Source organism: Crinia signifera, chromosome 7 (genome assembly GCF_055691185.1).
Source record: "Crinia signifera chromosome 7, ASM5569118v1, whole genome shotgun sequence".
Taxonomy (NCBI): Eukaryota; Metazoa; Chordata; class Amphibia; order Anura; family Myobatrachidae; genus Crinia; species Crinia signifera.
This window is the reverse complement of record NC_139223.1, coordinates 169820201-169831709: the sequence shown is the minus strand read 5'-3', so window position 1 is coordinate 169831709 and position 11509 is coordinate 169820201. Positions and strand designations below refer to the sequence as shown.

The 11509-nt window shown below is 53.4% G+C and overlaps 1 protein-coding gene across 2 annotated transcripts in view; it reads left to right on the top strand.

The window, feature by feature from the left end:
* The window catches only part of DTX3L (deltex E3 ubiquitin ligase 3L), a 39237-nt gene that overhangs the window by 1751 nt on the left and 25977 nt on the right, over positions 1 to 11509 (top strand). For both annotated transcript variants that reach the window (XM_083154318.1, XM_083154319.1), the window contains exon 2: positions 10119 to 10471. In XM_083154318.1, the coding sequence (XP_083010444.1) occupies positions 10119 to 10471 (353 nt within the window). The remainder of the gene's footprint in view (positions 1 to 10118; positions 10472 to 11509) is intronic.

The window sequence follows — 11509 nt, the reverse complement described above, 5'->3', positions numbered from 1 at the left end:
CGGAGCAAGGTCTCTCGACACACCCCCCCCCCCCGATTTGTAGTAGGTGGGTCTCTTGCTCGGTAAAAAGGGGGCGTGGCCAAATGGAAACATTAAACCACACACACTGTAATGCCCATTGCACGTTTTAGCAAACCTAATAATAGCCATTACACAATAATATGCCCATTACATATTATGCCACACGTTGTTACATGTAATGCCCCCAGTGATCCTGCCTATAAACTTAATGCCACTTGTAGTGCACCTGACCTTACACAATGCCCCCAAAAGTGCCACTTTTTTGCTGCCTTCACCGCTGCTGTGATGGGGAGGGGGGGTCCCTCCTGACTGGCGTGATTCGCCCTTAAAAATTGGGCAGGGTGCAGCGTCTTGCTAAAACAGCCTAGCGGGAACACTAATACAATGGGGCAGATGTATTAACCAGCGTTAAGTGCAAAAATGCACTTAACGCTGGTTAACTGGGGGGGATTACGTCTGTCCTAATGTATTACTAGCGCACCTAACGTGCGCTAGTGACAGCCCGCTGAGTTACGCTCGGCGGGGCTGTCCCTGCAATCCCCCCCAGGGATTAACGGCCGGGGCGATGTATTAACAGCCTTCAAGGCGTTATTTCGCCCCGGCCGCTTCGCCAGCTCAGGGCTAGCGTTGTCCTATCCCCCACTGTGGGGACAACGCTAGCCCTGCTTCTGGCTAGGGCTGCGCTGGAGATCTCGCGTTTTTTGCGAGATCTCGCGCATGCCCAGTGCGGCCGGCCGGGGGACAGGAGATAGCGCATCAGTATTAACTGATGCACTATCTCCAGAAAGGGACATCGCCGAAGGGGGGAGTTAACGCTCCCCCGCTTCGGCAGACAAGATGTTAATACATCTTGTCGATGTCCCTTCCTGCTTCGCCTCGCTATTGAGGCGAAGCAGGAAGTATCATAGCGGCGCGATAAGCGCTGCTATGATACATCTGCCCCTATACCTGCTGCACGACATCTCCCTGCACCTGTCCACCATCTCAGTCCCCCACACCCCATCGTACTACACCTGCTGCACCACATCTCACTGCACCTGTCCCCCATCCCACTTCACCCCATCATACTACACCTGCTGCACCACACCTCACTGCACCTGTCCACCATCTCAGTCCCCCACACCCCACCATACTACAACTGCTGCACAACATCTCCCTGCACCTGTCCACCATCCCACTGCACCCATTAATGCTAATCCTGCTGCACCACATATCACTGCACCTGTCCACCATCTCAGTCCCCCACACCCCATCATACTACAACTGCTGACCCCATCTCACTGCACTGGTCCCCCATCCCACTGCACCCCATCATGCTACACCACATCTCACTGCACATGTCCCCCATCATACTAACCTGCTACACCCCATCATACAGCACCTGTCTCTTCTTCCTCACCCATGCCTGCGTTGACACCGCACTCAGTGGAGGGGACCTACAGCCGGCCGGGTGTTTTAGCAGGTACACAGCTGGGTGGTGCAGGAGCGGGTGGATAGCAGGGGCGGATTTAGGGATGAGGGCGCCCCTAGGCACAACAATAATGTTTACTAATGCTGCTTTCCCACTGCCTACACGGGTAATGACCCGTTTTTTTTAAACGGGTCTTTAAACGGGTAAGAGCCATAAAGACTCTTTCCCACTGCAGCTTTTAAACGGTAAATTACCGTTTAAAAGCTGTTTTTGTCACATTCCCACTTACCCGTTTAAAAACCCGTTTAAGCAGTGTAAAGATAGGGGGGGGGGGGGAATTTAAAAAAAAAAAACGGCGTGGGGTCCCCCCCACTGCCGTAACCAGCACCAGGCTGAAAGAGCCGGGGCTGGTAATAAAAAATCAGGAAACCCGACAAATAGGGGTTCCCTGATTTTTTACAACCAGCCCCCGAGGCTCCAGGTCCGGGGCTGGTTCCCAAAATACGGGGGACAAAATGACTAGGGGTCCCCCGTATTTTAAGAACCAGCCCCAGGCACAACCAGCCAGCAGGGTAATGCCACAGCCGGGGGACACTTATGATATAAGTTCCCGCGGCCAAAGCATTAACCCTACCGACCAGTCAGCCTGGCCTGGGGGAGTGGGGACCCCCCCAATAAAGGGGTCCCCCCCCCTCCAGGACTTACCTGACCAGGCTGAAGCCTGGTGCTGTCCTCGATGCCCCTGGGCGGTGGGCATCGAGCTGATGGTATGGTGTAAAAAATAGAATAAAAACCATTGTCTTTTACTGGTGAACTATGAGTCCCAGCAAGCCTCCCCCGCAAGCTGGGACTTGGAGAACCACAAGTCCCAGCCTGCGGGGCATTAAAGGGCCCGCTGGGTCTTGTAGTTCCACAGTAAAAGAAAGAGTTAAATAAACACACTGACACACGTGAAAAATAAAAGTTTAATACATACATAACACATACATACTGATACTTACCTATCTTGAGCCCGTAGGTAGCCCTGGTCCTGATGTCCTGGTCCGTGTCGGCGTCTGTATCCATGTCGGCATCCCTGTCGGCGTCGGCGGTTGGAGTCCGAAGAAATCCATTTGGGAAGCTGTGGAAGGAAACCATACTCACCTGTCCCAGCGCGACGTAGTCCAGGTAAGGTCTTTGCAAAAAAATAAACCGAGAACGCGAAACCAGACCGGACTGACGGAGACGCACGTGTGTTTGTTTACATCGTGCGGCTCCGCCTCCCGAATGCCGCTATTGGCCGCCTTGCGGCCTAGCGGCTCCTGATTGGCCGCTAGGCCGCAAGGCGGCCAATAGCGGCATTCGGGGGCGGAGCCGCACGATGTAAACACACCGTGCGGCTCTCTGCCTGTTCGCTTGGTTCGGGTGTCGGTTTGTTTTTTTTGCAAAGACCTTACCTGGACTACGTCGCGCTGGGACAGGTGAGTATGGTTTCCTTCCACAGCTTCCCAAATGGATTTCTTCGGACTCCGGACCGCCGACGCCGACAGGGATGCCGACATGGATACAGACGCCGACACGGACCAGGACATCAGGACCAGGGCTACCTACGGGCTCAAGATAGGTAAGTATCAGTATGTATGTGTTATGTATGTATTAAACTTTTATTTTTCACGTGTGTCAGTGTGTTTATTTAACTCTTTCTTTTACTGTGGAACTACAAGACCCAGCGGGCCCTTTAATGCCCCGCAGGCTGGGACTTGTGGTTCTCCAAGTCCCAGCTTGCGGGGGAGGCTTGCTGGGACTCATAGTTCACCAGTAAAAGACAATGGTTTTTATTCTATTTTTTACACCATACCATCAGCTCGATGCCCACCGCCCAGGGGCATCGAGGACAGCACCAGGCTTCAGCCTGGTCAGGTAAGTCCTGGAGGGGGGGGACCCCTTTATTGGGGGGGTCCCCACTCCCCCAGGGCCCCTGGCCAGGCTGACTGGTCGGTAGGGTTAATGCTTTGGCCGCGGGAACTTATATCATAAGTGTCCCCCGGCTGTGGCATTACCCTGCTGGCTGGTTGTGCCTGGGGCTGGTTCTTAAAATACGGGGGACCCCTAGTCATTTTGTCCCCCGTATTTTGGGAACCAGCCCCGGACCTGGAGCCTGGGGCTGGTTGTAAAAAATCAGGGAACCCCTATTTGTCGGGTTTCCTGATTTTTTTAATACCAGCCCCGGCTCCTTCAGCCTGGTGCTGGTTACGGCAGTGGGGGGGGACCCCATGCCGTTTTTTTTTTTTAACGTGTAAAGGGCTACCCCTTTCCCACTGCCGAAAAAACGGCTGTTACACGTTAAAAACACTGCTTTTTACACGGGTAACAAAAACCGGTATTTGTTACCCGTGTAAAGCAACCTGGAGCTTTCCCACTGCAGCTCTAGCCGTTTAAAAAGGCTAAAAAAACGGCATTTACACGTGTAAAGCCTGCAGTGGGAAAGGGGCATAAGTAGGACAGTTTATAGGGGCAGTATCTGCATGTCCTATCCATTTACACTCTATTTAAGATGGAATATAGTAGAGTACAGTGGATATTTTGCAGTTATTGGTACATTTTGGGCTGACAGTACTATCACAGGCATCCAAGTGCCGCCACAAAACATGTGCCGCCCCTAGGCACGTGCCTCACGTGCCTAATGGGAAATTCGGCTCTGGTGGATAGCAGAGTGTGCGGTGCAGTGGGTGCACGGCTCCGGCGCCATTTCAACTATTGGTGCCCGGAGCACATGCTCCACTGGCTCTGCCCTCGCTACGCCCCTGCTGTTACATGGGGAGAGGTGGCGAGTGCCACATTGTATGTGTCCCCCAGGTGCGGCCTGTTACATGGGGAGAGATGGTGAGTGCCACATTGTACGTGACCCCCAGGTGCGGCCTGTTACATGGGGAGAGGTGGCGAGTGCCACATTGTATGTGTCCCCCAGGTGCGGCCTGTTACATGGGGAGAGATGGCGAGTGCCACATTGTACGTGACCCCCAGGTGCGGCCTGTTACATGGGGAGAGATGGTGAGTGCCACATTGTACGTGACCCCCAGGTGCGGCCTGTTACATGGGAGAGGTGGCGAGTGCCACATTGTACGTGACCCCCAGGTGCGGCCTGTTACATGGGGAGAGATGGCGAGTGCCACATTGTATGTGTCCCCCAGGTGCGGCCTGTTACATGGGGAGAGGTGGCGAGTGCCACATTGTACGTGTCCCCCAGGTGCGGCCTGTTACATGGGAAGAGATGGTGAGTGCCACATTGTACGTGTCCCCCAGGTGCGGCCTGTTACATGGCGAGAGGTGGTGAGTGCCACATTGTACGTGTCCCCCAGGTGCGGCCTGTTACATGGGGAGAGGTGGCGAGTGCCGCATTGTACGTGTCCCCCCAGGTGCGGCCTGTTACATGGGGAGAGGTGGCGAGTGCCGCATTGTACGTGACCCCCAGGTGCGGCCTGTTACATGGGGAGAGGTGGTGAGTGCCGCATTGTACGTGTCCCCCAGGTGCGGCCTGTTACATGGGGAGAGGTGGCGAGTGCCGCATTGTACGTGTCCCTCAGGTGCGGCCTGTTACATGGGGAGAGGTGGCGAGTGCCGCATTGTACGTGTCCCCCAGGTGCGGCCTGTTACATGGGAAGAGGTGGCGAGTGCCACATTGTATGTGTCCCCCCAGGTGCGGCCTGTTACATGGGGAGAGATGGCGAGTGCCACATTGTATGTGTCCCCCCAGGTGCGGCCTGTTACATGGGGAGAGGTGGCGAGTGCCACATTTACGTGACCCCCAGGTGCGGCCTGTTACATGGGGAGAGGTGGCGAGTGCCACATTGTACGTGACCCCCAGGTGCGGCCTGTTACATGGGGAGAGATGGTGAGTGCCACATTGTACGTGACCCCCAGGAGCGGCCTGTTACATGGGGAGAGGTGGCGAGTGCCACATTGTACGTGTCCCCCAGGTGCGGCCTGTTACATGGGGAGAGGTGGCGAGTGCCGCATTGTACGTGTCCCCCAGGTGCGGCCTGTTACATGGGGAGAGGTGGCGAGTGCCGCATTGTACGTGACCCCCAGGTGCGGCCTGTTACATGGGGAGAGGTGGTGAGTGCCGCATTGTACGTGACCCCCAGGTGCGGCCTGTTACATGGGGAGAGGTGGCGAGTGCCGCATTGTACGTGTCCCCCCAGGTGCGGCCTGTTACATGGGGAGAGGTGGCGAGTGCCACATTGTACGTGTCCCCCAGGTGCGGCCTGTTACATGGGGAGAGGTGGCGAGTGCCGCATTGTACCTGTCCCCCAGGTGCGGCCTGTTACATGGGGAGAGGTGGCGAGTGCCGCATTGTACGTGTCCCCCAGGTGCGGCCTGTTACATGGGGAGAGATGGCGAGTGCCGCATTGTATGTGTCCCCCAGGTGCGGCCTGTTACATGGGAAGCGGTGGTGAGTGCCGCATTGTACGCGTCCCCCAGGTGCGGCCTGTTACATGGGGAGAGATGGTGAGTGCCGCATTGTACGTGACCCCCAGATGCGGCCTGTTACATGGGGAGAGATGGTGAGTGCCGCATTGTACGTGTCCCCCAGGTGCGGCCTGTTACATGGGGAGAGGTGGTGAGTGCCGCATTGTACGTGTCCCCCAGGTGCGGCCTGTTACATGGGGAGAGGTGGTGAGTGCCGCATTGTACGTGTCCCCCAGGTGCGGCCTGTTACATGGGGAGAGATGGCGAGTGCCACATTGTATGTGTCCCCCCAGGTGCGGCCTGTTACATGGGGAGAGGTGGCGAGTGCCACATTGTACGTGACCCCCAGGTGCGGCCTGTTACATGGGGAGAGGTGGCGAGTGCCACATTGTACGTGACCCCCAGGTGCGGCCTGTTACATGGGGAGAGGTGGCGAGTGCCGCATTGTATGTGTCCCCCAGGTGCGGCCTGTTACATGGGGAGAGGTGGCGAGTGCCGCATTGTACGTGTCCCCCAGGTGCTGCCTGTTACATGGGGAAGGTGGAGATGTTTGAGGTGGTTTACATGTGCTCATTGGTGGCCAGTGTAGTAAAGAAAGTTCTGGAAGCCCCGCCCTCATACCTAGCTGTCAATCCCCCTCCAGCAAGTGCAGTTCCAGTGGGCGGGGTCTTTGGGGGGATCATGTGATGGAGATAAAGCAGTGGTAGCCAGTCCTCGAGAGCTACGAGGTGGCCATCAGTGCAGACGCCATCAATCGTTGTCATCGATGGTGATTCTGCACTCAACCATCAATAGTGGCAAACTATTTGATGGATAACCATTGATTGTTTTAGCTATCGATGGTCATCCATTATACTTGACTGAATGGTCCCTGGGCCAATCAGAACTTGGGCGGGACTTCCGGGTGTCGTAGCTATGCTCCATGTCCCGGCACTTTGGGGGGGATAAAAAAAAGTAAACATCGGTTCTCCTTTGCCATCGATGTAGGGAAACCATCTGGTTCTCCCACATCGATGGCATAAGTATTCGACATGGCCATAAACCATCAATGATTTCAAATTATCGATGGCCATCCCTAGTTCACATTTTCCAGACAACCAGCTGCTGCACAGGTGCACTCATTACTCACTGACACATTTGAAAAGATCGACAGGTGGAGCTAATTACTTCACTTGTGATTCTGTGCGGAGACCTGGAAAACATTAAAGGTGCCCATACACGTTACAATTATTGTATAAAATATCGCATCTCGGTTTTGCGATGAGATGAGATCTAGTATGTGCAGCACATACTTTTTGTACTAGATCTCATCGCATCGCAAAACCGAGATGCGATGAGATGCGATATTGTATACAATAATTGTAACGTGTATGGGCACCTTAACTGTTGGTAGCTCTCGAGGACTGGAGTTGGCTACCCCAGGGCTAAAGGGTATAAAAAAGGGAGCCACACAAGGTCAGGCACTGGCATAAATGTGAAGATCAATATATAAACTCTCAGCAGAAATACAGACCACACTGTGTTAGAAGTACCACAGCAGAGTGTGACACCCCAGGCAGGGAAAGAACTGCAGGAATTTTGCATGGTGCTAGAATTAAGACTTATGGGTTCATTTACAAAGATCGGAGTTCTATTGAATATGGGATGTCGCTATGGGCAACCAGTCAGATACTACTATCTTCTAGAAGGTGCTAAATAATAGTCCCTTTTACATCGCTGCAAAAACCCGGGTTATCGGTGGGTCAGACCCGGGTCAGAGGCGGTGTAAATGGGACATGCCGTGTCCCTTTACACAGGACTTCTACCCAGGTCCTGACCTGGGTAGAACACAGCTTGGACCTGGGTAGAGGGCGGTGTAAATGGGTACACCAGGTCATCCGACCCGGCTCCCGTTTACATCAGTGGGGGACGTATAACCTGCGGACCGCAGGTTGGACAGGGGGCACAGACATTCTGCGCTACTTTACTCTGCAGACAGCAGCAGCGACAGCGGAGTGTGCGGCACCCATTTACCTCCCGGACGGGGGCTGGGGGCAGCCCAGCAGATTACCTTAATGCTGGGCTTGCCCCCAGTGTAGCCCCCCATACTCTGCAGACAGCAGCAGCGACAGCGGAGTGTGCGGCACCCATTTACCTCCCGGACGGGGGCTGGGGGCAGCCCAGCAGATTACCTTAATGCTGGGCTTGCCCCCAGTGTAGCGGTCCCGGTGGCAGCAATCGGCGCTTGGAGACGATGTCATTGTGCCGGTGTAAAAGGTAACAAACCCCGGGTTGAAGCTGGGTCAAAAAAACCCGGGTGCAACCCAGCATTTTGGTGTAAAATGGGTATAAATAAGAAGTGGATTCTGATTGGTTGCAATGAGCTTCCCATATTCAGCAGAACTCCCATCTTAGTAATAAACCCCTCAGGGCAGTAGTAATACAGGTTTGTTTTCTGACGGTTGTCTCCCAGGGAGACATTTTAGGAACACACAACATAGAAATCCACAATTGGATACACCCACACAGCTACACAACGCATCCACGGGAGGGCTGAGAGCATTTCACCATCAGGTATTGTTCTCTTTTAGTATTTTTACAGCCAAACTAGTTTTTATTGTAGTCAGCATGTGCTGCTCTGTGGCAGCGGCACCATCGTTGCTGTGCTCTGTGGCAGCGGCGGCAGCATTGCTGCGCCCTGTGGCAGCCTTGCTGTGCTCTATGGCAGCCTTGCTGAGCTGCAGCTTATCAGTGATTCTCCGCGCCAGTCAGTTGTGGGAATGTCCTTTAATCATGTTCTTGTGAGTTACTTTATTTCCTGAAGCAGAGGAATGGCTCTCCAGAGCCAAAGTAAGCAATCCCAGGGTACTGGAGTGGCATTTCACCTACAGCCCGCCAGCTGCTGTGGAACTACACATCCCAGCATGCCCTGCTACAGTTTTAGCATTCTCTAGTAATAAAACTGACAGCAGAGCATGCTGGGATGTGTAGTTCCTCGGCAGCATGAGGACAACATGTGGAATACCCCGGTTTATAGTACCCAAGGGCTAAGAATATTAAACCTTATACGGTCATGTCAACATACAAATCCACAATTGGATACACCCACACAGCTTCAAAGCACATCCTAGGGAGGGCTGAGAGCATTTCCCTGTCAGGTAACATTTTCTTTCTCGCTGATCACCGAAACTTTAGTATTTTTACAGCCAAACTAGTTTTTATTGTAGTCAGCGTGTGCTGCCCTGTGGCAGCGGCACCATTGTTGCTGTGCCCTGTGGCAGCGGCGCCATTGTTGCTGCGGCAGCGGCGCCATTGTTGCTGTGCCCTGTGGCAGCGGCATCAGCGTTGCTGTGCCCTGTGGCAGCGGCATCAGCGTTGCTGTGCCCTGTGGCAGCGGCGTCAGCGTTGCTGTGCCCTGTGGCAGCGGCGTCAGCGTTGCTGTGCCCTGTGGCAGCGGCGTCAGCGTTGCTGTGCCCTGTGGCAGCGTTGCTGTGCCCTGTGGCAGCAGCGTCAGCGTTGCTGTGCTCTGTGGCAGCGGCGTCAGGGTTGCTGTGCTCTGTGGCAGCGGTGTTAGCGTTGCTGTGCCCTGCAGCGTTGCTGTGCTCTGTGGCAGCGGCGACAGCCTTGCTGTGCTCTGTGGCAGCCTTGCTGTGCTCTATGGCAGCCTTGCTGAGCTGCAGCTTATCAGTGATTCTCCGCGACAGTCAGTTGTGGGAATGTCCTTTAATCATGTTCTTGTGAGTTACTTTATTTACTGAAGCAGGAGAATGGTTCTCCAGAGCCAAAGTAAGCAATCCTAGGGTACTGGAGTGGCATGCCACCTACAGCCCGCCAGCTGCTGTGGAACTACACATCCCAACATGCCCTGCTACAGTTTTAGCATTCTCTAGTAATAAAACTGACAGCAGGGCATGCTGGGATGTGTAGTTACTCAGCAGCTGTAGGACAACATGTGGAATACCCCGGTTTATAGTACCCAAGGGCCAAGAATATTAAACCTTATACGGTCATGTTGCTTATTCCTAGCAGTCTGTATACGTGGGGGCGTGTTGGTATATATGGGGGTGTGACCAGCTGGAATCGGCAGAAAGTGACCCATCTTGTTCCCCTATAACATATTGGTTTCATCAGTTATCATACAGTACTAGAAATTAATCTTGACAATCGATATTTGATCATTGACGTTGGTCAGAATCCAGTCTCTATCTACCGATGTCATAGTCGATCTTCTCTGCTCTTCTCTCCATTGTACGCACAGCGCCGCGCAGGGTGCTGGAAAAGAAAGACCACGTCATTGAGTCTCTTTACGCGGAAGTGATGATTGCCGACGAAGCGACTGTCCTGCGGTACAGACAGAAACTTACCGAACAATCTTCCCATGACGGCGCAACAATTGGGACTCCAGATATTTATACCAGTGATGGCCAAGGAAGAGATAACGACTCCTTGGGGATGATTGTAGGCTCAGTGGACGAAGCCTATGGCAGAGGTCCTAACTCCTTACCTGGAGAAGACCCTGCATCATCCCACTCCGAGATGACGGAGCCCAAATCCTACTCTCCAGCGGCCAGTACGAGAGCAGCGGAGCGCTCTCAGCAGCCCCCCCTAGAGGTACATAACTGTAAATGCAGCTTTTACTCCTGTTTTTGGAATGAAAAGTACAGTTAGGGCCTGATTCAGTTCTACTCTGCCCCCTGCGAATTCGCTGTGGGGACCGATGTTTTTGGGTCTTCTCATGGGGACGCCCATTGTTTCCCGAGCGTGCCTTCAAAAATGGTGGGTGCGGCCAGAAGAAAAGGCTGGGGCGTCCCCATGTGACCGCAAACGTGGGGAAGTCTGCATGGGGCTGACGTGACATCAGCGCCAGCCATTTCCGAGGCAAATAAAGGTCCGTCTAGACTGACTATTATTTGCAATTGGGGGAAAAAAAAATCATTTGATGGTCGGCACCCTTTTGACCGCATGCGAATGGAGGTGTAAGTATACACATTCATTCACATGTCAGCGCAGACATTCACACAGTGGGGCCTGGCAGGTGGCGTTGACACGCTCACTAAATGTACCCTGAATCAGGCCCACAGCCACCAGCCCAGCCTGTGACATGAAGTGACCATGCAGGTAGTTATTACTGAATGAACAGATGATTCATTATTATGCAGTCTGCACACCACACACCTCTAATTACATATTAATGAAAGCAATCCTAGTTACACACTCACATTAAGAGCTTCGTTCATGCTGGAACTTGTAGTCCTACAATGAATGAAAACGACATTACTGATGCACTCTACAATAATTCTAATAAGTTCTGCTAATATTGAGCAACATCGAGGTTCTTGGTATATTGGTTAAGAGATACTTGCCCCACCAGGCAGCGTCTAGGTCACCTGGTCTCCGGCGGCTCCCTAAAACAAAGTTTAATCCAGAGTGCGGGATCCCCCAAAAAAGCGGTCGAAAGCCAGTCACCCCCTGGGCAGCGCACTAGTGAGAAGCTAAGGTGTTATAGAGCGTTAATAAGAAGGAAGCAAAAGCTGGGGTTACATGGTGTCACACAGGGGAACGGTGTTAAAAATGCTCAAAATAAATGAAATAGTGTCAAATGTGCGAAATAAATATTAGAGTGCCACCCCAATGCAACCCACCCACATC